Source organism: Mastigoproctus giganteus, chromosome 9 (assembly GCF_048544385.1).
Source record: "Mastigoproctus giganteus isolate SK-2022 chromosome 9, ASM4854438v1, whole genome shotgun sequence".
Classification (NCBI taxonomy): Eukaryota; Metazoa; Arthropoda; class Arachnida; order Uropygi; family Thelyphonidae; genus Mastigoproctus; species Mastigoproctus giganteus.
Window position 1 is genome coordinate 11,371,066 of NC_143583.1, and position 27,342 is coordinate 11,398,407.

The 27,342-nt window shown below is 41.1% G+C and overlaps 1 protein-coding gene across 3 annotated transcripts in view; it reads left to right on the forward strand.

Moving 5' to 3' along the window:
• LOC150080050 (dixin-like) overlaps positions 1-27,342 on the forward strand; it is a 391,642-nt gene that overhangs the window by 305,489 nt on the left and 58,811 nt on the right. For all 3 annotated transcript variants that reach the window (XM_090381957.1, XM_090381956.1, XM_090381958.1), the window contains one exon: positions 9,298-9,444. In XM_090381957.1, coding sequence (XP_090238083.1) covers positions 9,298-9,444 — 147 coding nt within the window. The remainder of the gene's footprint in view (positions 1-9,297; positions 9,445-27,342) is intronic.

Here is a 27,342-nt window from a genome sequence, read left to right on the forward strand (position 1 = left end):
CAAATGTTTGTCAAGCTTAATGAGTCTGATGAATACAACAAACAGCCGTACAGAGAAATGGAGTGCGCCAGTAAATCAGATGGTCTCATAATGGGCGATTTTAACTTCCCAGATAAAGACTGGAACGTGTGTATTTGTCACTCGCACACTAGCAAGACTTTTGATTTATTGGATGAATGTTTTCTACAGCAGCCTTCTCAAATGGCAACCAGAGGGAGTGATTGTTTTGATCTGATTATCAGCAGTGATTATTCATGCATTAAGAATCTGCAGATAAAGGAACCAGTAGGTGGCAGTGATTAGAGTGTACTGATGTGAGATTTACTCAAAGATGTAACTGCCATCAGGGGTAATGGTTTTTTCTTTCATAAAGGTGACTGCAGTGGTTCAGACAGTTTTTAAGTTCTGTACAGTGGAGCAACTGATGATATGTTACCAACAGAAAATTTTAAAAGGGATGCATTCAAAGAATTAATTTCTTAGTTGGCTTTTCATACTAACTACGAAATACTGTTCAGAATTAAGGCCTAAATGGATGTCAGATGAACTAATGAGATTTGTGGCAGAGAAGAAATATTCATGGGATGCATTTAAATTATCAGCAGTCACAGATGCCTGTGGTAGATATAAGATAGTCTGTATTATCATCATCAGCCATTTTCAATCCACTGCAGGATGAAGGCCTCTCCAGCAACTTTCCAGTTCCTTCTGTTTTGAGCACTGGCCATCCATGTACTACCCAAAAACTCATTAATTTCATCTATCCATCTCCGCCTTTGTCTTCCAGGTTTTCTTCTAGCTCCTCTTGGGTACCATTCTGTTATTTTCTTAGTCCATCTGTCATCATGTCTTCGAGCTATGTGTCCTGCCCAAGACCATTTTAGTTCTTTAGTTTTGACAAGAATATCCTTTACTTGAGTTTGCTGTCTGATCCATGTGTTTCTCTTCTTATCTAACAGTCTGATTCCCAATATAATTCGTTCCATTCTTCGCTGTGTAGTTCTTAGCTTCTCTTCCATTCTTTTGGCGAGTGCCCAAGTTTCACTTCCATAAGTCATGGTGGGGAGTATACGTTGATTCATTATTTTACGTTTCCGACAAACTGGGATATTGCCCTTCAGTATGTGACTATATTTCCTGAATGCTATCCATCCAAAATTTATTCTTCTCTTGACTTCCAGCCATTTATCATTATTACAGCTAATAACTTGTCCCAGATAAGTATATGACTCCACCTTTTCAATTACTGCTCCTTTAATCATTATTTCCCTTTCTGGCATACTTGTTCATCATTACTTTTGTTTTAGCCATATTCATCTTTAGTCCAAAATCCTTACTAACTGTGCATAACTGATTAAGATTTTCCTCTAATTCTTTGGGATCGCTGGCTTATGACCATTAGCATTAGTAGAGGCATTTGATGCAAGAAAGCCAGCTTATGCAGCTTCAGCCAAATATAAATAAAAAGTAAAATAAATAAATAAAAAATAACCACTTCCACTTCACCCCTCTGTTCGTTCGAAATACCTGTCCAGCTGAGCCTTAAACTTATTTAGGCTATCAACTTCCACGACAAGGGATGGAAGTCTGTTCCACCCGCAAACCACCCGCTGGCTAAAGGCAAATTTCCGCACATCTATCCTACATCTGTCTTTCCTCAATTTGAATTTATGCCCTCTCAGGTGATTATTCTGAGCAAGAGGAAGAATCCCATCAGCATTGAGCATGCTCAAACCATTCAAGGCTTTATACACCTCTATTAGATCACCTCGCTGGTGCCTAGTCTCCAGACAGTAATTCACAGAACTTAAGCCTTTCTTCGTAAGAGCACCCCTTTGTTCCATTCACTAATCTTGTTGCCCTCCTCTGTACTCGTTCCAGCAGCTCTACATCCTTCTTGAAATGAGGCCTCCAGACCTGTATACAGTACCCTAGGTGTGGCCTGACAATTGCCTTATACAAGGGAATAATCACCTCCTTATCCCTGCTAGAAAAATTCCTATATATCATTGACAATACACCATGAGCTACTCTTGCAGCATGTCTGCACTGCTCAGAGAACTTCATATCTGCCTGCACAACCACCCCCAAGTCCCTTTCATTCTCTACCACTGTCAGTGTAGTACCACAGAGTTGATACGTTGCTCTGGGGTTGCTGTTTCCCATATGTAGTACTTTACATTTGTCAATGTTAAACTTCATTTGCCACCTCTCAGCCCATCTGCTCAACCTTTTCAGATCCTGTTGCAGCAGCATAGTGTCAGTAGTGTCCTTGACAACCCTGCCAACCTTCCTATCGTCTGCAAACTTGGACATTAAGCTTGATATACCATCATCAATATCATTTATAAATACAGAAAACAATAAAGGACCCAATACTGAACCCTGAGGGACTCCACTAATAACATTAGTCCACGATGAGCAGTGTCCATTGATTACCACTCTCTGTCTTTTCCCCCTGAACCACCCCTTTATCCATAGCAGCAATTTGCCTCCAATGCCACACTGCTCCAAGTTGTGCAGCAGTCTTCCACGTGCAACAGTATCAAAAGCCTTTCTAAGATCCAAGTATATAATATCAAAGTTATTCCCTGCATCCAGTTCTTTTGTGACTGCATCATAGTAATCAATCAAATTGGTCAGGCAAGACCTTCCACTTAACAAAACCATGCTGTGTCTGAGCTATAACTGAAGTCTTGTCTGGATGATCCTGCAGTGCTTCTTTAACCAGTGCCTCCATTAATTTTCCGGGAACAGAAGTTAAACTCACAGATCTATAATTACTTATGTCAGCCTTTGATCCTCCTTTGTGAATTGGGGTCACATTTGCACATCTCCAGTCCATGGGTACCTCCCCTGAGTCCAAGGAAGCTCTCATAATTATGGCTAAGGGTTTGCTTACTTCCTTTAATATAACTGGGTAGATCCCATCCACCCCAGGTGCCTTTCTTGTGTTTATCTTCAACAATTTCTCCTCCACTTTACTCTCAGTTATTACAAGATTCTCTAGCTTACTGCCAGAGTTGAATACACCTCTGGCATTCCCCTTGCTGAATAACTCCTTGTGTGTGAATGTCGATGCAAAATATTCATTTAGTTTGTTAGCTACCTGAGCAGGATCATCAACAGTTGACCCATCGATATCAAGTGGACCAATCTGATTCATCCCCTTCCTTCTAGAGTTTACATAATTAAAGAACTCTTTGCTGTTTTTCTTCGCATCCCTTGCCAAGGATTTCTCGTAATCTGCCTTCGCCTGCCTAACCTCCTTTGTAACTTCGTTACAGATCAACTTGTATCTATCATAGGCTTCTGTGTCACGTGTTAATTTGTATGTATCCCATGCATTTTTTCTTCTCTGCCATATGCCTCATTAGATCATCTGACATCCATTTAGGCCTAAACCTTGAACAATATTTCTTAGTTGGTATGTAAAGCCTAGTAGCTTGCAAGATAAGTTCTTTGAATGCTTTCCATTTTGAATTTGCAGTTGGTAACATCATCAGTTGATCCCACTGTATAGAATTTGAATTCTGTCTCAGTCCATCGTAGTCGCCTTTACGAAAGCAATACCCCTTCCCTTTACTCCTGATGGTAGTTACCTCTTTGAGTAAATCCCACTTCAGAACACTGTGATCACTGCCACCTAGTGGTTCATTTATCTGCAGATTCTTAATGCATGAAGAATCACTACTGATTATCAAATCAAGAGTATTACTCCCTCTAGTTGCCTCCTGAACATGCTGATGTAGAAAACAATCATCCAATAAATCCACAAAAGCCTTGCTAGTGTGTGAGTGACCAGCCCCCAAATTCCAGTCAATATCTGGGAAATTAAAATCTCCCATTATAAGACTCTCTGATTTACTGGCCCACTCTATATCTCTGTACAGTTTCTTATTATACTCTTCAGAGTCATTAGGCCTATAGCACACTCCTACTCCTAATTTTGATCTCCCAATGCTTATGTCACACCAAACTGACTCGACACTGCATTGTCCAGCAATGTCGACTGGCTTCACTTCCTTGGATTTTATGTGTTTCTTAACTAATAGCATAATCCCTTCTCCCTTCCTATCCTGTCTATCCTTTCTGTAGACATTATACTCCCAAAATTCCAGTTCTGCATTCCTTATATCTGTGTGACACCACGTCTCTGAAATCCCAACAATATCTGCCTTTGATGTTTTGAGCAATACCTCAAATTCATCAAATTTATTTACTAAACTCCTAGCATTGGTGTACACGCAAGTATACATGCACCTGCTCTTCCTCTTAGCCACCCTAACACAACTCATGTGTTTACTTGTACCCCCATGATTCCCAGCAGCGGCACCTCTGTAGCGAGGTGGGAAGGAGCAGCAGTGCGTAGCACATGCTTCTTGATTAGACCGGGGTTCGAGCCCGTCACCACCAAACACAACGATGAGGAAAGGTCAGGGAATGACCACCGCATTTCTCGGAGCAGTATGGCCTTAGTTGCTAATGCTCCTAAAAAAAAAACCAAATAACAATAATAATAATGATTCCCAGCAGTCTCTGAAATATCCTGCATCTTATTTTCCAGGCTGCTGCTCATTCCAATAGAAGCAGTGCAAGAATCACTTTCTCCTCTGCCAGTGGCTACTGTTAATCTATTAGTCCTTGTATCCCCTCCCCCAATCTAGCAGTTTTCCGACCCACCTAACACTGCCTCAATAGCATCAGCAAACATTCTTGCACCTTTTCTATTTAAGTGTATCCCATCCTTGTAGAAGCAGTCTCTCCTGTTAACAAGTACAGACCAGGCTGAAAAAAATTTTACCCCTTGAGCCCTGCACAATCTTTCCAGGGCCGAAGTGATCGACAGGGCTCTCATCCTATACCCCCTCCTATCGTGTCTGGCCAGAATTGCAGACACTTTCAAATTCAACCCTAATTCACGGCTTTTTTTCATCATTGACCTGTACTTGTTAAGTAATTCCGCCGGTCTCCTACTCTTAATATCAGTAGTGCCAACGAGTACAACTATATCACCTTTTGTGCCCTTAAAAGATGATATCCACTCTACAAATTATAGGGCCCGTCCGGGATTCACAATGTCATCTACAAGTCGTAAATGGTTTCGGTACTCTCCATTCACATTGACTCCTTTCTGCGACCAGTCTAATCTTCTAAAAGCTTTCTCAAGGGCAGCAGTAAACAGTTTCGGAGATATTGTGTCTGCTTGTTGCACTCCTTTCTCGATTTTAAATTTCCTACCGTCTTTATCTAGTCTAATGAAGGAGGTAGCACTCATATATTTTCTTCAAAATCATAATATATGGGGTATCTATGCCTTGTCTTACCAGTGCCCGAAACATTGCCTTATGCTGTATGGAGTCAAATGCCTTTTCATAATCCACAAATGCCAGGCATAATGGTGTTTTATATTCATTTGCTTTCTCCATTAGCTGTGATATTACGTGAAAGTGATCCATAGTTGAAAATCCTGTCCTAAAGCCAGCTTGCTCTTTCGGTTGATTCTCATCAAGTATTCTTTCTAATCTGTTAGTAATGACCCTTGTGAACAACTTGTAGATGTGGGATAACAAGCTAATTGGTCTATAATTTCCAATTTCTGATTTATCTCCTTTCTTATGCAGCAAAACTATGACTGCATTATTCCACTGCTTAGGCGTCACACCTTTTCTAATGCACTTTGTGAAGAGCCTTGCCAGTTTTTGTGTTATGTCTCTTCCTCCCAATTTTAACAACTCTACAGTAAACTTCATCTTCCCCCGGGGCTTTCCGATTCTTCATTTTCTTCAATGCATGTTCTACCTCATCAGGAAGAATATCGGGTATGTCGTATGTGTTGCTACTTTGCAATCCATCTTCCCCACTGCTGGTATCATTCCCTCGCTCCTTGTATAATTCTCTATTGTAGTCTACTGCTATTTGAATTATGCCTTCTCTGCTGTTTATAAGTACACCATCGCTATTCTTCAGTTTCAGTATCATTTGTCTTTCTGTATTACTGCTCATGGCTGCTGATTTAAATCCTTTGTTTTCCCTTAATGCTTGTTCTACTTTTCTGTGTTAAATCTTCTTATGTCCTCTCTGAGTCTCTTTCTAATGGCTTTGCATAACTCAGTATACTCAATTTTCTCCCTGTCAGTGTTTTCTTGCTCTTCATTTGTCGTCTTTGGTTCATCATGACAAGTGTTTCTTGACTAATTTTTTCTTCTTTGGATTTCTTTTTTCCTGTAGGTTTCTTGGCCTTTATCACTTTCAGAAAGTTGTAGTATTCCTTGTCGATATCTTGGTCCTGAGCAGACTACAGAAGCTCAAACTTGTTCTTAAGTTCCAGTACTAAGATAGTCTATAATCAAGTCAAAAAGTAGGTTAGGCAAGCAAAGTGGATTATGAGTAATACTTGGCAAAGGATGCAAAGAAAACAGTAAAGACTTCTTTACTTATCTAATGTCTAGAAGGAAGATAATGAATTAGATTGGTCCACTTGACATTGACAAAAATTGAGTTTTTGGTTCATCAAAAAAATTGATGTTCATTTTATTTTTTGATGCCTGCAGAATACTACTGCAGCACTTCGCTTCCTGAGAAACAAACTGTAAATGGAGAATATTATGCTAACACATTACGAGTTCACCTCAAAGGAGCAATTCGCAAAAGAAAAGGCCAGAACTACTTAATCAAGGATGGTTTCTTCTTCAAGATCACTAGGCCACACGTTCCACAACGAGCAATGCAAGCTTTAGCAAAAAAATTGGTGGTCAACCACTAGACCACCCTCCATACAGCTCAGACCTTGCACTATGTGATTTCTGGGCTTTCCAGAGCCTCAAAAAAGAGTTGCGAGGGAAAAAAATTTAACACAAATGAAGAAGTTAAATCTGCCACATAGTGACTCAGATCAGAGCAATGATCTCAGTCCATGTATTTTTGGAACGGCCCTTGTACATTCAGACATGATGAGGTCTGTAGGGAAATGGCAGCCTAAAGTTTATGAAACTATAACAGAAAGCCAAATGATTTTCTAATGACTCAAAGCAAAGTTGAGGTGAAATTGTTGAATTTAAACATAAGGCACCTAGGGTGGATGGCATTTTTTCCAGTTATATTAAGGAAGGCAGAAAACGAGGTAAGCTAACCCTTATCCCTAATTAAGGGTGCATCATTGGATTCAGGGGAGTTCCCCACAGACTGGAGATGTGAAAACGTATCCCCAATTTACAAAGGGGGATCAGAGGGTGACACAAGTAAATACAGACCTGTTTGTTTAACTTCTCTTCCAGGAAATATAATGGAGTCATTGGTTAAAGAAGCACAGTACGTAGTTATAGTTCAAACAGAGCACGGGTTTGTTGAGGGAAAGTCTTGTCTGACCAATTTGATTGGATATTATGATGTAGTCATAAAGGAACTGGATGCAAAGAATATTTTTGATATCATATATTTGGATCTTAGAAAGGGTTTTGATACTGTTGCACATGGAAGACTGCTGCACAAGCAGTCTTCCATGTGCAAATTGCTTTGCACATGGAAGTTTTGCATTGGAGGCAAATTGCTGCTAGAGATAAAGGGATGGTTGAGTGGGAGAAGATAGTGGTAATCAATGGACACAGCTCTTCGTGGACTAATGTTATTAGTGTAGTCCCCCAGGATTCAGTGTCGGGTCTATTGTTCTTTTCTGTATTCATCAATGATATTGATGATGGTATATCATTGATGATATTGATGATATACCATCAGGCTTAATGTTCCAGTTTGCAGATGATACAAAGGTTGGCAGGGTTGTTAATGACAGTATACTACTGCAACAGGATCTCAAATTTGGGCAGATGAGCTGAGTAGGGACAACTGAAGTTTAACATTGACAAATGCAAAGTAGTACTGCATGTGGGTAGCAAGAACCCCAGAGTAAGGTACCACCTGGGTGGTATTACACTCACGGTAGTGGAGAATGAAAAGAACCTGGGGATAATTGTGCAGTCAGTTTTCTGATCAGTGCAAAAAGGCTGCAAGAGTAGCCTATGGTGTCTTCAATAATATACAGGAATTTTGCCAGCAGAGATGAGGAGATGATTATCCCTTTGATATAAGGCAATGGTCAGGCCACACCTTGAGTACTATATAGAGGTGTGAAGGAAGGAAGAATCTAGAAGGAAGAAGGAAGGAAGGAAGAATCTCATTTTAGGAAGAATCTAGAGCTACTGGAATGAGTACAGAGAAGGGCTATGAAATTGGTGAATGGAACAAAGGGTTGCTCTTACAAAGAAAAGCTTGATTTCTGTAAATTGCAGCTTCTGGAGACTAGACACCTCTGAGGTGACCTGATTGAGGTGTATATGGCATTGAATTGGTTGAGCAAGCTGAATTCTGAGGATATTCTTCTGCTTGTTCAGATTACAAACCTGAGGGTGCATAAAGTGAAATTGAGGAAAAACAGTTGTAAAATAGATGTGTGGAAATTTGCCTTTAGCCAGCAAGTAGTTGATTTCTGGAACAAACTTCTACCTGTCGTTGTGGAAGTTGGTAGCTTAAATGAATTCAAAGAACAACTGGACAAACTTTTGGAACGAATGCATGGGTGAAATGGGAAGGGTTTATTTATTATTATTTTTTTTCTGATGCCGTATAAGTTTGCTTTCTTACATTATATGCATCTGCTAGTGCTAAAGTCTATAACAAGAAAACAGAATTTTTTAAATATTTAATTTTTTATTAAAAATAGTAAAATAAGGATCACAATCCATTAAGAAAAGGTGAAACATTGTTATTGTCCAAGCAGAATTCAAAACAGCCAAAAGTTTTTTTTTTTTTTTCCCATAAATTAAAAATAGTATCGGCAACTGTCAGGATGCTGTGCCACCATTTGTACAATAAATTTTATGCCACCTCTGGTTTAAGGAAAATTCTGACATAAATTGGGAGGGGGTGGGGGAATGGAAAGATGAGATGGTGCGCATTATTTGCCACTATTGATATTAATTCTCTCTCTCTCTCTCTCTCTCTCTCTCTCTCTCGCTCTCTCTCTCTCTCTCTCTACTTCTGAATTGACCTTCTTCTGAATGGGCATCTGTTTTTTGGCATATGTTTTTCTTATCTCTCTTTCTCAAACGTGTGCCTTGTGTTTCATCTTACCTCTACTTCTGTGCTATTTTCTCCCATGTGTATTCCCAAAAATTATAGTCTGTTAAGAATTCCAGTGTCAATGCTTCTTTTGGTTTTGTCCTTTGTAATGCATTTTAGTGTAAATTGTGTGGAAACCATTTTTAATTAGCATGTGTTAATTGTTTAAAAACTTTTCATTAGAGAGAAGAGCTGCAAGTTGTAAGAGAGGCACTGCTTAGTCTACGGCACTGTTTTTCCTCAAGTGATCCTTACCAGCATACCTTGGATACCATCGAGCAAGGTATTTCAGCTCTCCTTGAAAGAGTAAACACACTTGAAAATTATAAGGCAAGTTATTTTATTGTATTTATTTATTTATTTTGTCAGTTGTCATAGTTATTCTTTACGAAGGCTGTCTAAGTATTTGTGACTATGAAGAATATATGAACCAACCTTAATAAAATTATTTAGTTTTTAATAAACTTTTTACATGAATGCTTACTGACTTACTATTAAAAAAAATCAAGAAATCACCAGTTAAGTATTTGATGTTATGTGCTTATATCCATTTTTTTTAATAGTGTTATTATTTGAAGTATAATTTTTCTAAATTTGAATGTTTCTGGAATAGTCTACAAAAAATTAAAAGGTCTGGAATTAAAAAAGTAAGGTTGACACTAATTAAAGTACTTGTTGAAAAAGTTACCCTACAGATACAGTGACCCTGAATGCTAAGCATTTCTAGTGATCAAATGATTTCTCTGTGATTATAAGGCAATTTCTATAATATACTATACTAAGCATTAGCTTAGTATAGTAAATAATATTATTAATTAATCAGTAAAATTTATTAATCTTGTTGAACTTTATTGTCAATTAAATTGTACTTTTTAACTAAATACATATAACGACTTAGATTTTACAAATGTAACATAATTAATTAATATATAACTAACTAATACAGAAGTTATATAAAGAAACTCAAAGATAATACTTGATACTGAAAAAAATATATATAGATATATAGTGTTACAACTGCGTTGGGATACAAGTTTAGGGTTATAATTTTTGTACTGAAATTTACATTTTATTGAAATTGAATTGAAATCATGACTGAGACCAGAGCAGCAAAGCAAAAGGCTCAAGCTAAATGGAGTGCTGTGGCTCAGGGGAGAACAGAGGGGGAGACAGTTGCCCTCTGAATTGCAGCCTTTTAAAATGATGTTTGCAGAGCAATCAGGTACAGGACATGATATTGCCAAGGGGGATGTCTTTGTGTGTGCATGCAATGTAAGGAAATCAGGAGACAAATCAGCATTGTTATGGGCCTATATGAGAGCTTGCAGAACAGGGTGGATGCCCTCGAAGTGAGGGGCCCATCAAGCTCTCAGCTGCCCACATCAACGCCAGAGATTGCACTTGATCTTCACACAACACAGCGGCAACCCCCAAGGCAGAACATGCTGGTCCCACAGGAACTAATAGTTGTTGGTGACTCTATTGTCAGGAAAATGGGGAACATGCTATGTAAAAAGGATAGGTGGAACAGGACCAGGGTATGTCTGCCAGGGGTAAAGGTTGATGACGTAGAGCAGATATCATATTTTCAGGGGACAAAAGGTGATATTGTACATGTTGGCACTAATGAAATTAAGAGTAGCGACCGGCAGAATTACTTAAAAAGTACGGGTCACTGTTGAAAAAAGCCGTGAATTAGTGTTGAATGTGAAAGTGTCTGCAATTCTCCCCAGACACGATAGGAGGGGGTATATATGATGAGAGCTTTGTCGATCAATTTGGCCCTGGAAAGATTGTGCAAGGCTCAAGGGGTAGAATTTTTTTCAGCCTGGTTTGTACCTGTTAACAGGAGAGACTGCTTCTACAGGGATGGGATAAAAAGGGTGCAAGAATATTTGCTGATGCTATCGAGGCAGTGTTGGTGAGTCGGAAAACTGCTAGCTTGGGGGGGATATAAGGACTAATAGATTAACAGTAGCCACTGTAAATAGACTAATAGATTAGCAGTAGCCACTGGCAGAGGTGAAACTGATTCTTGCATTGCTTCTACTGGAATGAGCAGCAGCCTGGAAAAGAAGATGCAGGGTATATCAGAGACTGCTGGGAGTCATTATGGTACAAGTAAACACATGGGTTGTGTTAGGGTAGCTAAGAATAGGAACAGGTGCATGTATACTTGCATGTTCACCAATGCTAGGAGTTTGGTAAATGAGTTTGATGAATTTGAGGTATTTCTGAAAACATCAAAGGCAGATATCGTTGGGATATCAGAGACATGGTGTCACAAAGATATAAGGAATGCAGAACTGGGATTTGGGGAGAAAAATGTGTACAGACAGGATAGGAAGGGAGGAGGGGGTTATGCTATTAGTTAAGAAACACATAAAATCCAAGGAAGTGAAGCCAGTCGACATCGTTGGACAGTGCAGTGTCGAGTCAGTTTGGTGTGACCTAAGCAATGGGAGATCAAAATTGAGAGTAGGAGTGTGTTATAGGCCTAATGACTCTGTTGAGTATAATAAGATACTGCACAGGGAAATAAAGTGGGCCAGTAAATCAGAAAGTCTTATAATGGGGGATTTTAATTTCCCAGATATTGACTGGAATTTGTGGGTTGGTCACTCACACACTAGCAAGGCTTTTGTGGACTTATTGGATGATTGGTTTCTACATCAGCATGTTCGGGAGGCAACTAGAGGGAGTAATACTCTCGATTTGATTATCAGTAGTGATTCTTCATGCATTAAGAATCTGCAGATAAAGGAACCACTATGGGGCAGTGATCACAGTGTGCTGAAGTGCGATTTGCTCAGAGGTAACTACCATCAGGGGCAAAGGTAAGGGTTTTTGCGATTATGATGGTCTGAGAAAGTATTTATATTCTATACGGTGGGACCAACTGATGATGTTACTAACAGCAGATTCAAAATGAGAAGTATTCAAAGAACTAATCTTGGAAGCTACTAGTTCTTTACATACCAACTAAGAAATATTGTTCAAGGTTTAAGCCTAAATGGATGTCAGATGAACTAATGAGACATATGACAGAGAAGAAAAATGCATGGGATACATATAAATTAATGGGTGACATGGAAGCCTATGATATATATAAGCTGGTCTGTAACCAAGTCACACAGGAGATTAGGCAATCAAAGGCAGATTATGAGAAATCCTTGGCAAAGGATGCAAAGGAAAACAGAAAAGAGTTCTTTACCTATGTAAACTTTAGAAGTAAAGGGATGAATCAGATTGGTCCACTGGATATTGATTGTTCAACTATTGATGATCCAGCTCAGGTGGCTAACAAACTAAACGAGTATTTTGCATCTACATTCACACATGAAGAGTTATTCAGGAAGGGGAATGCCAGAGGTGAAGTAAACTCTGGCAGTGAGCTAGATGATTTTGTAATAACTGAGAGGAAAGTGGAGAAGAAATTGTTGAGGATAAACATAAAAAAGGCACCCGCGGCGGATGGGATCTATCCAGTTATATTAAAGGAGGCAGCATATTAAATAAGCAAATTCTTAGCTATAATTGGGAGAGCTTCTTTGGACTCGGGGGAGGTACTGGAGATGTGCAGATGTGACCCCAGTTCACCAAGGAGGATCAAAGGTTGACACAAGTAATTATAGACCTTTGAGTTTAACTTCTGTTCCAGGAAAATTAATGGAAGCACTAGTTAAAGAAGCACTGCAGGATCATCTAGACAAGACATTGCAGGACAAGACAAGACACCGCCCCAGTGGACATCGCTGGACAGTGCAGTGTCGAGTCAGTTTGGTGTGACATAAGCATTGGGAGATCAAAATTGAGAGTAGGAGTGTGCTATAGGCCTAATGACACTGATGAGTATAATGAGAAACTGTACAGGGAAATAGAGTGGGCCAGTAAATCAGAGAGTTTTATAATGGGAGATTTTAATTTGCCAGATATTGACTGGAATTTGGGGGCTGGTCACTCACAGCAAGGCTTTTGTGGATTTATTGGATGATTGTTTTCTACATCAGCATGTTCGGGAGGCAACTAGAGGGAGGAATACTCTTCATTTGATTATCAGCAGTGATTCTTCATGCATTAAGAATCTGCAGATAAATGAACCACTAGGTGGCAGTGATCACAGTGTGCTGAAATGGGATTTACTCAAAGCGGTAACTACTATTAGGGGTAAAGGAAAGGGTTATTGCTTTTGTAAAGGCGACTACGATGGACTGAGACAGTATTTAAATTCTATACAGTGGGACCAACTGATGATGTTACCAACAGCAAATGCAAAATGGGAAGCATTCACAAAACTTATCTTGGAAGATAAGCAGACTTTCTAAGAGACAGAAAGATCAGAGTAAGATATAATGGGGCCTACTCCAGGGACAGAAGAACATGGCAGGGAGTCCCGCAAGGCTCTGTTCTCAGTCCCCTGCTCTTCCTGCTATACACTAATAACGTCCATCAACATATAGACGAAGACACCAAGATTGCATGCTATGCAGATGACATAGCAATATGGCATACCAGCAGAGACATGGCAAAATCAGAAATATCCATAAACAGATCACTAAAAGGAATTGTGGACTGGGCAAGAGAACTGAAATTACAGATAAATCCCCATAAAACTAACCACACAGTTTTTACCACAGACAGAAGCCGCAGAAAGAACTTTAACCCAGCTATCGCTATAGACGGCGTGCCCACTTCAAAAATGGATAACCCAAAATATCTGGGTATAACCCTCGACACAGAACTACGTTTCACCAAACACATTGAAAATAGCTCCAACAGAGCACTGAAGAAGTTAAACATTCTAAAAAGCTTATGTGGTACGAACTGGGGAGCAAATCCGAAAACACTTAAAACAACTTATACCTCACTTATCAGGGCTAATTTGGAATATGCAGCACCAATATGGGCGCATGCTTCTGAGTCTGCACTTGGAAAACTGGACAGGATCCAAGCAAGAGCAACCAAAATAATCATCGGGGCTGTTTCATCTACAAACAACACCAAAGCAGAGCGGGAATGCGGCCTTCAGACACTCAATCAAAGAAGAAGATATCACACAATTAAATTCACTAATAAGGCTAACAGCAGAGACATTGATCATATCTCCCGTAGGACCTTTATAAATTGGAACTGCAGGTCAAGACTCAAAAGGTCATCTACCATGAAATACGATAAGGAAATCAGAGAAAGTCTTGATCTTGAACCCACAAAATATGACCTACTTCAAGAGCCTACCTTACCATCTTGCATCCCCCAAAATACCACAATAAACTTGGATCTCGTGGAACACTGCACAAAAAAAGAAATCGAGACCATTGTCAAAGCTATAGGAATCAAAACAATTGAGACTTATTCGAGGCGTGACTTAGTACAGATGTATACCGATGGATCCTCTGACGAGACGATCCTCAAGGGCGGAGCAGGCATACACACCACCCTGACAAATACTACAAAAATGCAACAAAGCATAGGTGCAGGCAGCATCGCCTCTAACTTTACATGTGAGCTAAGGGCAATCCTTGAGGCCCTAAATAGTTATATTTCACTAAGAGACATAAACAGAGCCAGAGGGCTTGTAATCTTCTGCGACTCAAGAGCGGCCCTGCTGGCAATAAAACATGGACGCACAGGACTCACACAGAACATTCACCGACATTTGGAGACAGTTCATCAATTGGGAAAGAGCTGCACACTACAGTGGATGCCTGCGCATGTGGGTATAGAAGGAAATGAGGCGGCCGATAAACTGGCAAAAGAGGCAAGAAACTTAAATCACAACACCTCAAAAACCATAACTCTAGATGATGCTAACACCATCGCCAGACACAGACTCAGACAGAAACATATAGAAACTAATCACCAAATCTGCGAGATTAATGCAAATAGGAACATCACTAAGACCATTGCCAGACTGAGAACTCGACACATGGCAGGTATGAAAATTAGCGCGGATGGTACCAGAACTTATAAACTTTGCAGAAGCTGTCCGAAAGAACAGCTTACTCCGGAACACATCTTCAGCTGTCCTGCAATTCAGGCGACTTTGCAAAGCATGGACGAATCCCCTTTTCAGGGAGAACTTTATAACGAAAAGATCGTGGACTTAGCTAAAGCAGTGATATCAGCGCATGGTTCAATTTGACTTCAAATGGACACGACACCAACCAACCAACCATCTTGGAAGATACTAGGCTTTACATACCAACTAAGAAATATTGTTCAAGCTTTAGGAATAACTGGATGTCAAATGAACTAATGAGGCATATGGCAGAGAAAAAACATGACACAAAGCCTATGATAGATAAAAGTTGATCTGTAACTAAGTTACAAAGGAGGTTAGGCAGGTGAAGGCAGATGACGAGAAATCTTTGGCATGGGATGCAAAGATAAACAGCAAAGAGTTCTTTACTTATGTAAACTCTAGAAGAAAGGGGATGAATCAGATTGGTCCACTTGATATCGATGGGTCAACTGTTAATGATCCTGCTCAGGTAGCTAATAAACTAAATGAATATTTTGCATCGACATTCACGCATGAGGAGTTATTTAGCGAGGGGAATGCCAGAGGTGTATTCAACTCTAGCAGTAAGCTAGAGAATCTTGTAATAACTGAGAGTAAAGTGGAGGAGAAATTGTTGAAGATAAACACAAGAAAGGCACCTGGGGTGGATGGGATCTATCCAGTTATATTAAAGGAGGCAGCAGAGGAAGTAAGCAAACCCTTAGCCATAATTATGAGAGCTTCCTTGGACTCAGGGGAGGTACCCACAGACTGGAGTTGTGCAAATGTGACCCCAATTCACAAAGGAGGATCAAAGACTGACACAAGTAATTATAGACCTGTGAGTTTAACTTCTGTTCCAGGAAAATTAATGGAGGCAATAGTTAAAGAAGCACTGCAGGATCATTTAGACAAGACTTCAGTTATAGCTCGGACACAGCATGGTTTTGTTAAGGGGAAGTCTTGCGTGACCAATTTGATTGGATACTATGATGCAGTCACAAAGGAACTGGATGCGGGGAATAACTGTGATATTATATACTTGGATCTTAGAAAGGCTTTTGATACTGTTGCACATGGAAGACTGCTGCACAAATTGGAGCAGTGTGACATTGGAGGCAAATTGCTGCTGTGGATAAAGGGGTGGCTGAGGGGGAGAAGACAGAGTGGTAATCAATGGACACTGCCCGTCATGGACTAATGTTATTAGTGGAGTCCCTCAGGGCTCAGCGTTGGGTCCATTATTGTTTTCTGTATTTATAAATGATATTGATGATGGTATATCAAGCTTAATGTCGAAGTTTGCAGACGATACAAAGGTAGGCAGGGTTGTCAAGGACACTACTGACACTATGCTGCTGAACAGGATCTGGGAAGGTTGAGCAGATGGGCTGAGAGGTGGCAAATGAAGTTTAACATTGACAAATGTAAAGTACTACACATGGGAAACAGCAACCCCAGAGCAATGTATCAACTCTGTGGTACTACACTGACAGTGGTAGAGAATGAAAGGGACCTGGGGGTGGTTGTGCAGGCAGATATGAAGTTCTCTGAGCAGTGCAGACAGGCTGGAAGAGTAGCTCATGGTGTATTGTCAATGATATATAGGAAATTTTCTAGCAGGGATAGGGAGGTGATTATTCCATTGTAGAGGCCTCCGTAGCCGAGTGGGCATGGACATGTGTATATGTAAGGGCGGCACCTAGAACGTTTGTTCAACTCCGCCTTGTGTCTCTGTGAAGAACAGTATTACTACAAATGGGCCAGATATGTGTGTGTCGTACATTTGTGTGTATTGTGTGTGTGTGTGTTCTGTTGTTATGTTCTGGCCACTTGGCTACCCAGAAGCATCAGTCGCCTGGACAGATGATTCTGGGTACTCGTCCACACCACGGGAAGGTGGGCCAGTCCCAGAAAAACACGTACTGTCTCAAGAGAGACTCTGACCCACCTAGTGTTGCCGGAAGGTGGAACAGATTCCTCTGGGGGCCCATTCCAGAGGGAGGAGATAAAGACAGAAGAGCCCAAAAAAAAAAAAAAAAAAAACCACCCGTGGTGCAATTAGGAAAAAAAAAGAGTAAAATAATAATAATAAATTAATTAATAAAAAAAATATATATATATTAAATAATAATGATAAAAAAATAATAATAAAAAAAGAAATAAGAAGAAGAAAAAAAAACAATTTAAATAAACTGGCTGCGCTAGAGTGGGAACTCAAGGCAGAGCACGTGAAAAAAAAAAAATAATAAATAAATAAAAAAAATATATATATAATAAAAAAAATAGGAATAAAAATAATAAAATAAAATAAATAAATAAATTGGCTGCACTAGAGTGGGAACTCGAAGCAGAACGCGTGAAAAAAAAATAGATATAAAATAAGTAAATAAATCGGCTGCGCTAGAGTGGGATCTCAAGGCAGAGCGCGTGAAGAACAAATTAAATAAATAACAACAATAATAATTTAATAAAAATAAAGAAAAGAATAATTTGATTTAGAAATTAAAGAGAAATAAATAAATGAAATGAAAATGAATGAATAATAAACTAGCTGCACTAGAGTGGGAACTCCAGACAGCACGTGGAGAAGAAAAAAAAAAAAAAAAATGAAGAAGATGGTGGCATGCGAATATAGAACTCTTTAAGTCACCGAAGAGGTATTGTTAAGTGCAGTAACAACTATGTAGCTCTGCTTCCTGCGCTCAAAGACTTCGGATGCATAGGATCGGAATGCCTTTAGATTGTCAGGTGTTTGGAGTAGAGGCTCTGGTTGCTGTTCTGAGATGCCTGGCACAGCCTGCAGCAGGGTCCTTCTTAAGTCATCGTACAACCTGCATTCAAAAAGAAGATGTTTTCAATTCTCTGAACTGCCGCAGAAACAGCGATCTGTTGGTAGCAAACCCAGTAGATGTAACTTTTCGTTGAGGGACCCGTGTCCGGTAATCAAGTAGGAGGATTCCAAGGTGAGAGAAAGCCAGGTCTTTACCGTTTTCAGGGTTGTGAAAGTGCCATCAGGGAGGAATTTTCTGGTAACGGAGCCTGTGTGTGAGGTGTTCCATCTAGACTGCCAAATGTTGACGAGTTCCTTATAACAGCGAGCTCTTCCTGCTTTGGGGTCAGTATTGAGATTTAGTTCTAGGCCCTGTATCTTCGTTGGTATTTTCTTTTTAATTCTGAAGTTAAGCCCTCTGAAGATAACAAATAGATCAAGCGGCAGAGTTCCAGCTATCACCTGGATGGCAGCTGTAGACACTGTTCGGCATAATCTGTGAGTGGCCAAGAGCATAGCACGTTGAATGGAGTTGACCTTGACTTTCATATGTACTCGTTGAACCCGGTGAAACCACGCTCCTGCTGCGTAGGTCACAATGGGGATGAAAACAGCTTTATAGTACAGAGAGAGTGTTTTATTGGAGAGTCCCCAGTTGCTCTTGGAGATCCTCATGATTGCAGCTGAAAATCTTTTCGTTTTGACCCCTAGGTATTGTAGATGTGGAAGGAAGCTCAGCTTATGGTCAATGATCACTCCTAGGACTTTAGCCTGTGTCACAATAGGAAGCTGTTTTCCGGAGATCTTGATTTGTGGTGGGCGACGTAGGTCAAGCTTTGATTTAAAAAGCATCATTTTTGTTTTGCTGGTACTGATTTGAAGCTTGTTGAGAACTGTCCAGGAGTAGAGATCTGCTAGAAAAAGATTTGCTTTGTTTTCAAGGTCGGAGCGTGATTTCCCAGAAACAACCATAGTCAGGTCGTCTGCAAACGCCACAATTTTGCATCCTTCAAAAGTTTTAGAAAGCCAGCTGTGCAGGACCATGTTCCACACAAAGGGCCCCAAGACAGAACCCTGTGGGCACCCCCGAGAGGTTGGTCTAGTTATCTGCAGAAGATTGGATTTAACCACGATAGTGCGCTCTGTGAAATAATTCTGGCAGAGCTTGTAGAGATGGGAGGTACAGTTAGCTAGGCGGAGGCATGCCAATGCACTGTCCCACCAGACAGTGTCGAAGGCACCTTCAAAATCCACCAAGATGGCCAGTTCATATTTAGATGTGGAGTTTTCAATATGGAGGACGAAGTCAAACAGTGCCTCTTCTGTAGATCGCCCTGGTGTGAAGCCATACTGCGCTGGGGAGAATAGGTTCTTTTCCTGGAACAGTTGTGTGATTCGGAGAGCCATGAGCCTTTCTAGAACTTTGCCTAGATTTGCCAAGAGTGCAATTGGTCTAAGGGAGCGCGGATCTCCTGGGGGTTTTCCGGGCTTCCTTATGAGTCGCAGCAGGGCCACTTTCCACGCCTTGGGAAAAACTCCCTCTTGAAGACATTTGTTGTAGAGCAATTGGAGATATAGGGGTCTAAGCTTGAACAAACGAAGGACAAAGACGTACTCAATGAGGTCCATTCCTGGACATTTTTGGGGATTGATCCTGTTGAGGACGGCTGTGAGCTCTTCCATTGTAAAGGGATTTGTTTCTTCCTCGGAAGCATAGGTTTGATTAGCTAATCGTATTGCTCTGTGCTCAGGTAGATCGTCTGCTGGATTATCTTCAGGAAACAGTCTGTCAAGTGTGGAGTTGATGGAGTCGGTCCAGTTAGAAGTCTTGGTGTTCCCAGTAGTTACAGTGCCAAAGATTTCAGGCCTGAAAGTCTTTTCCCTCGCTATTTTGTATAGAAGTCCCCGGGGGTTGGAATTCCCTGAGTCTCGGACAAACTCCGACCAGGTGGTTTTCTTCTGGGCAGCTATAGCTTTAGTATATTCGTTCTTTTTAGTGATATAATTGCCGCGGAATCTAGCTACTTCACAGGGAGGCCTGTCGCGATGGAGTTGATAAAGTCGACGGGCACGATGGACCTCTCTGCGGAGTGCAGTAAGCTCTTGACACCACCAAGAGCAGGCAGTGGGACGGATAGATTTTTTCCTAGCCGACCTGTAGGAGGCCTTCAACAACACTTGCTGCATCATGTCTGCTATTTCAGTGGCTCTGCAGGAGTTCAGGTAGTTTGGTTCATGTGAAATAAAGTCTTTGACTACAGAGTCATCAAACGAAGACCAGTCGATGCTCTTTATGGAGAACCGCACTAATGCAGGTGGTCTGGGCATCCTAGATGTGTTAGTTGCATTTGGGGTTAAATCGAATGTGATAACTCTATGATTGCTAAGGGTCCAATCTGGTATAGTCTGCCAGTCATGGATACACGGGCCTAAATTGTTGGTGGTGACAGTGACATCAATATTAGATTCGCCTGTGGAGCTGCTGTAGGTGGTGTGCTGGTTTGGCTGATTATGGACTATGAGTTTGTGGGAGACAATGAAATCCTCTAGCATTATTCCTCGAAGGTCCGTGGTATTGCTATGCCAGAAATGGGATTTGGCATTGACATCCGAGACAAGAAGGACTGACTTGTTTTCAAGGAAATCGAGTGCAAATTCTAGGTAATTCAGTGAGTCATTGAAGTCTGCAGATGGTGGGCAGTACAGTGAAATAAGATAAAAGGTCAGTACTGGGCTAATGATTTGAACACAGGTAGCAAATTTGTTACAGAGCCCATGCACGACCAAGATGTCCAGTTCATGGTTGAAGACGACAATGCAGGATTTTGGGTCCTCTGGGACAGGCTGAATGACTCTGGTGGTGATGGGAAAGCCCATAATCCTCGTTGATGGTCCAGATTGTATTCTAGTGGTGTAGGGTTCCTGGATGGCGATAACATCGATCTCATGGTCCTCAGCAGAGACACGAATTTCGTCAGAGACGGATTGTGATCTCTGTCCATTTATTTGCATAATTCTTAGCTTTGCCCTAGACCACACTGAGTTGGTGGAAGCCTGTGGAGTAGAATCAAAGTTTTTTGCAGTGGCTCGGCTTGATTTGACTGTATTTCGACTATTCATTAGAGGTTCTCAGTCGTACCATTTCTAGTGCACGTTGCTCAGGGCAAGTAACATCACGGACTGAGTGGGAATGCTCTCGCTTCCGTCGTTTGCAGTTGGCACAGCAAGGCTGCTCATCTTGATGGGGACACTCCACATGTACATGCCCGCTACGTGCACAGTGGCCACACGTGGGGGAGTTATGGGTACAGTGTTGGGAGGTGTGGCCATATCCTAGGCACAAGAAGCACTTTGTGACGATTGTGAAAGGCTGAAATCTGTATGCGCTGCAACCCAAGAAAATTCTATCAGCTGAGAGAACTCTCTTGTAGATTTTGGGTGAAAGGCTAATGATCCTGTGCGCCGTTGAATTGGAATTTGTTTTTGTTTGAAATCTGAATGTAATTTCTCTTTTGACTTCTTTAGTGTACCCATAGTCGGCCAGATTTTTGTAGTAGAGGTCGTCTAAAATTTCTTCATTAGACCAATCCTTGGGAGTATCGTAAATGAGTAACGATCGATTAGCTTTCTTTGGTGGCGCTGCCTGGACACCAACAGATGAGAGGGAACCGCTGGAGGAGATGCTTTTCAGGTCCTCTTCAGTGGTAGTTTTGAGGATGACTCCCCTGTTCCTGATGGGTCTAAGCGATTTGACTTTGACATTTCGATAATCACTCTTTAGCATGTTAGCAACCATCTCCTGCACCTCAATACTGGTCTTGAGGTTCGAGTCTTCACTAGCACGGAGTAGTAGCACATGCTGCATCTTCCTATCAGAATTTGATGGGGGTTGTTGTTGCTGCTTTGCAGCCACAGCATGGGTAACTTTCCTAGCTTTCACTGCTCCCGCATAAGAGAATGGAGTGGGATCAGGTGTAGCCATAGTCAGGTCATTCATTCCAAGAGGGGAAGCCTGGTCAGGAGAAGGCGAGAGCTTGGAAAGGGTATCCACCACCTTCTCGAAAATAGTTGTTCTTGTCTTCAACTCATCATTTACTGCTCGGAGTTTCTCGTTATCTATTATTAATTCTGTCGCTATCAATTCCAATTTAGTCCACAATTCCTGTACGTAAGTGCTAGCCGTTTTGGTAATCCGGTTGGTGTCGTTATTCAGATAGGAGACAAGTATGAGGCGGAACTTGCAGATGGTTTGATGAAGCGTGGTAGATTCAGCAGAGGTTTCCCAGTCAGTGGGCATCAGCGAGGACGAGATGGCCAATCGTTCAGAAGGTTTTAGACCCATTACAATCGTCTGGTCAAGGGCTGAAGGAGGAAGCGTAGGAGTTGAGAGTTTGGGGTCCACATTGGGGCCCGCGGCTGTGGAAGCTCTCGTGCATGCAGTACTACATTGGGTCTCATCAGGACCAAAGTCAGGGGGGCTGGAGCACTCTTGAACTTCTTCCTGAGAATGATAATCGGTGCGCTTTTTTTCTCTTTTCCTTTTTTGTGGTTGAGTGACAGACTTTTGAGGGGTTGTTATGTTGTATGAGGCTATGATGTGCCTCTGATTCATCCAGAGTGGTGGTAGATGAACTTTGCACTGTGCTCATGTTGAGACAGGGCGGTTACAAAATCTGGGATGAAAAATCCGGGTTGAAAGTGCAGGATGAAAAGCCAGTTGCCAACAGTATAAGTTTGTGTTGGATGTCGATAATTTGCGTTTCTCACTACGCTCGCCAAGGGGCGCAGCGAAAAATGGAACAAAGGGTTGCTCTTACGAAGAAAGGCTTAAGTTTTGCAAATTACAGAGTTTGGAGACTAGGCACCGGCGAGGTGATCTGATAGAGGTGTATAAGGCTTTGAATGGTTTGAGCATGCTCAATGCCAATGGGATTCTTCATCTTTCTCAGAATAATCACCTCAGAGGGCATAAATTCAAATTGAGGAATTACGGATGTCGGATAGATGTGCGGAAATTTGCCTTTGGCCAGCGGGTGGTTGGTTGGTGGAACCGACTTCCATCACTTGTTGTTGAAGTTGATAGCCTAAACAAATTTAAAGCTCAACTGGACAGGTATTTCGAACGAACGGAGGGGTGAAATGGGAGTGGGTTTTTTTTTTTTTTTTTTGGCTGATGCTGAATAAGCTTGCTTTCTTGCATCATATGCCTCTGCTAATGCTAATGCTAATTTGTATCAAAATAATTAATGGGAAGATTTTTTTCAGAACCATGATTACTTCCATCAATTGAGACTCCACAGTATGCAATTTTATTTTAAAGTTTTTACAGTAACATTAGCATTAGAAGAGGCATTTGATATAAGAAAGCAAGCTTATGCAGCATCAGCCAAAAAAAAAAAAAAAATAAAAATAACCACTTCCACTTCACCCCTCTGTTCGTTCGAAATACCTGTCCAGCTGAGTCTTAAACTTATTTAGGCTATAAACTTCCACGACAAGGGATGGAAGTCTGTTCCACCAACCAACCACCCTCTGGCTAAAGGCAATTTCCTCATGTCTATCCTACAACTGTCTTTCCACAATTTCAATTTATGCCCTCTCAGGTGATTATTCTGAGCAAGAGGAAGAATCCCATCAGCATTGAGCATGCTTATACCAATCAAGGCTTTATACACCTCTATCAGATCACCTCGCTGGTGCTTAGTCTCCAGACACTTTAATTTCCAAAACTTAAGCTTTTCTTCGTAAGAGCACCCCTTTGTTCCATTCACCAATCTTGTTGCCCTTCTCTGTACTCGTTCCAGCATCTCTACATCCTTCTTGAAATGAGGCCTCCAGACCTGTATACAGTACTCTAGGTGTGGCCTGACCATTGCCTTATACAAGGGAATAATCACCTCCTTATCCCTGCTAGAAAAATTCCTATATATCATCGACAATACAACATGAGCTACTCTTGCAGCACGTCTGCACTGCTTAGAAAACTTCATATCTGCCTGCACAACCACCCCCAGGTCCCTTTCATTCTCTACCACTGTCAGTGTAATACCACAGAGTTGAAACGTTGCTCTGGGGTTCTGTTTCCCATATGTAGTACTTTACAGTCAATGTTAAACTTCATTTGCCACCTCTCAGCCCATCTGCTCAACCTTTCCAGATCCTGTTGCAGTAGCATAGTGTCAGTAGTGTCCTTGACAACCCTGCCAACCTTCGCATCGTCTGCAAACTTGGACATTAAGCTTGATATACCATCATCAGTATCATTTATAAATACAGAAAACAATAATGGACCCAATACTGAACCCTGAGGGACCCCACTAATAACATTAGTCCACGATGAGCAGTGTCCATTGATTACCACTCTCTGTCTTCTCCCCCTCAACCACCCCTTTATCCATAGCAGCAATTTGCCTCCAGTGCCACACTGCTCCAATTTGTGCAACAGTCTTCCATGACCAACAGTATCAAAAGCCTTTCTAAGATCCAAGTTTATAATATCAAAGTTACTCCCTGCATCCAGTTTTTTTTGTGACTGCATCATAGTATCCAATCAAATTGGTCAGGCAAGACTTCCCCTTAACAAAACCATGCTGTGTTTGAGCTATAACTGAAGTCTTGTCTAGATGATCCTGCAGTGCTTCTTTAACCAGTGCCTCCATTAAATTTCCGGGAACAGAAGTTAAACTAACAGGTCTATAATTACTTTTGTCGCCCTTTGATCCTCCTTTGTGAATTGGGGTCACATTTGCACATCTCCAGTCCACGGGTACTTCCCCTGAGTCCAAGGAAGCTCTTATAATTATGGCTAAGGGTTTGCTTAATTCCTTTGCTGCATCCTTTAATATAACTGGATAGATCCCATCCACCCCAGGTGCATTTCTTGTATTTATCTTCAACAATTTCTCCTCCATTTTACTCTCAGTTATTACAGGATTCTCTAGCTTACTGCCAGAGTTGAATACACCTCTGGCATTCCCCTTGCTGAATAACTCCTCGTGTGTGAATGTCGATGCAAAATATTCATTTAGTTTGTTAGCTACCTGAGCAGGATCATCAACAGTTGACCCATCGATATCAAGTGGACCAATCTGATTCATCCCCTTTCTTCTAGAGTTTACATAAGTAAAGAACTCTTTGCTGTTTTTCTTTGCATCACTTGCCAAACATTTCTCGTAATCTGCCTTCGCCTGCCTAACCTCCTTTGTAACTTGGTTACAGATCAACTTGTATCTATCATAGGCTTCTGTGTCACGTGTTAATTTGTATGTATCCCATGCATTTTTCTTCTCTGCCTCATGTTGTCTCATTAGTTCATCTGACATCCATTTAGGCCTAAACCTTGAACAATATTTCTTATTTGGTATGTAAAGCCTAGTAGCTTCCAAGATAAGTTCTTTGAATGCTTCCCATTTTGAATTTGCTGTTGGTAACATCATCAGTCTGTCCCACTGTATAGAATTTAAATACTGTCTCAGTCCATCGTAGTCGCCTTTACGAAAGCAATAACCCTTCCCTTTTTCCCTAATGGTAGTTACCTCTTTGAGTAAATCCCACTTCTGCACATAAATGAACCACTAGGTGGTTCATTTATGTGCAGATTCTTAATGCATGAAGAATCACTACTGATAATCAAATCAAGAGTATTACTCCCTCTAGTTGCCTCCCAAACATGCTGATGTAAAAAAACAATCATCCAATAAATCCACAAAAGCCTTGCTAGTGTGTGAGTGACCAGCCCCCAAATTCCAGTCAGTATCTGGCAAATTAAAATCCCCCATTATAAGACTCTGTGATTTACTGGCCCACTCTATTTCCCTGTACAATTTCTGATTATACTCATCAGAGTCATTAGGCCTATAGCACACTCCTATTCTCAATTTTGATCTCCCAATGCTTATGTCACACCAAACTGACTCGACACTGCACTGTCCAGCAATGTCGACTGGCTTCACTACCTTGGATTTTATGTATTTCTTAACTAATAGCATAACCCCTCCTCCCTTCCTATCCTGTCTATCCCTTCTGTAGACATTGCACTCCCCAAATTCCAGTTCTGCATCCCTTATATCTGTGTGACACCACGTCTCTGAAATCCCCACAATATCTGCCTTTGATGTTTTGAGCAATACCTCAAATTCATCAAATTTATTTACTAAACTCCTAGCATTGGTGTACACGCAAGTATACATGCCCCTGTTCTTTTTCTTAGCTACCCTAACACAACCCATGTGTTTACTTGTACCCCAATGATTCCCAGCAGTCTCTGAAATATCCTGCGTCTTATTTTCCAGGCTGCGGCTCATTCCAATAGAAGCAGTGCAAGAATCACTTTCACCTCTGCCAGTGGCTAATGTTAATCTATTAATCCTTGTATCCTCCCCAATCTAGCAGTTTTTCGACCCACCTCATACTGCTTCGGATAGCATCAGCAAACATTCTTGCACCCTTTCTGTTTAAGTGTATCCCATCCCTGTAGAAGCAGTGTCTCCTGTTAACAAGTACAGACCAGGCTGAAAAAAATTCTACCACTTGAGCCTTGCACAATCTTTCCAGGGCCAAATTGATCGACAGGGCTCTCATCGTATACTCCCTCCTATCGTGTCTGGGCAGAATTGCAGACACTTTCAAATTCAACCCTAATTCACGGCTTTTTTTAAACAGTGACCTGTACTTGTTAAGTAATTCTGCTGGTCTCCTACTCTTAATATCATTAGTGCCAACGTGTATAACTATATCACTTTTTGTGCCCTTAAAAGATGATATCCGCTCTACAACGTCATCAACCTTTGCCCCTGGCAGACATACCCTGGTCCTATTCCACCTATCCTTTTTACAAAGCATGTTTCCCGTTTCCCTGACAATAGAGTCACCAACAACTACTAGTTCCTTTGGGACCAGCGCATTCTGCCTTGGGGGCTGCCGCTGTGTTGCGTGATGACCAAGTGCAAGCTCTGGCATTGGTGTTGGCAGCTGAGAGTTTGATGGGCCCCTTCACTTTTAATCCTTCAAGGGCATCCACCCTGTCCTTCAAGCTCTCATATAGGCCCATAACAATGCTGAGTTGTCGCCTGATTTCCTTACACTCCTTGCATCGCGCACACACAAAGACATCCCCCATGGCAGTATCATGTCCCGTACCTGATGCTCTACAAACATTAAGCAAGTAGTGCATTTTAATAGGCTGTGATTCAGAGGGCAACTTCCCCCCTCAGTTCTCCCCTGAGCCACAGCACTCCCATTAGCTTGAGCCTTTTACTTTGCTGCTCTGGTCAGAGTCATGATTTCGATTTAATTTCAATACAAAATTAAAACCCTAAACTTATATCCCAACACAGTTATAACGCTATATTTATGTTTTAGTATCAAGTGTTATCTACGAAATCTCTTTATATAACTTCCGTATCAAGTTAAGTATTAATTATTTATTTTTTACATAATTATTTATGTTACGTAA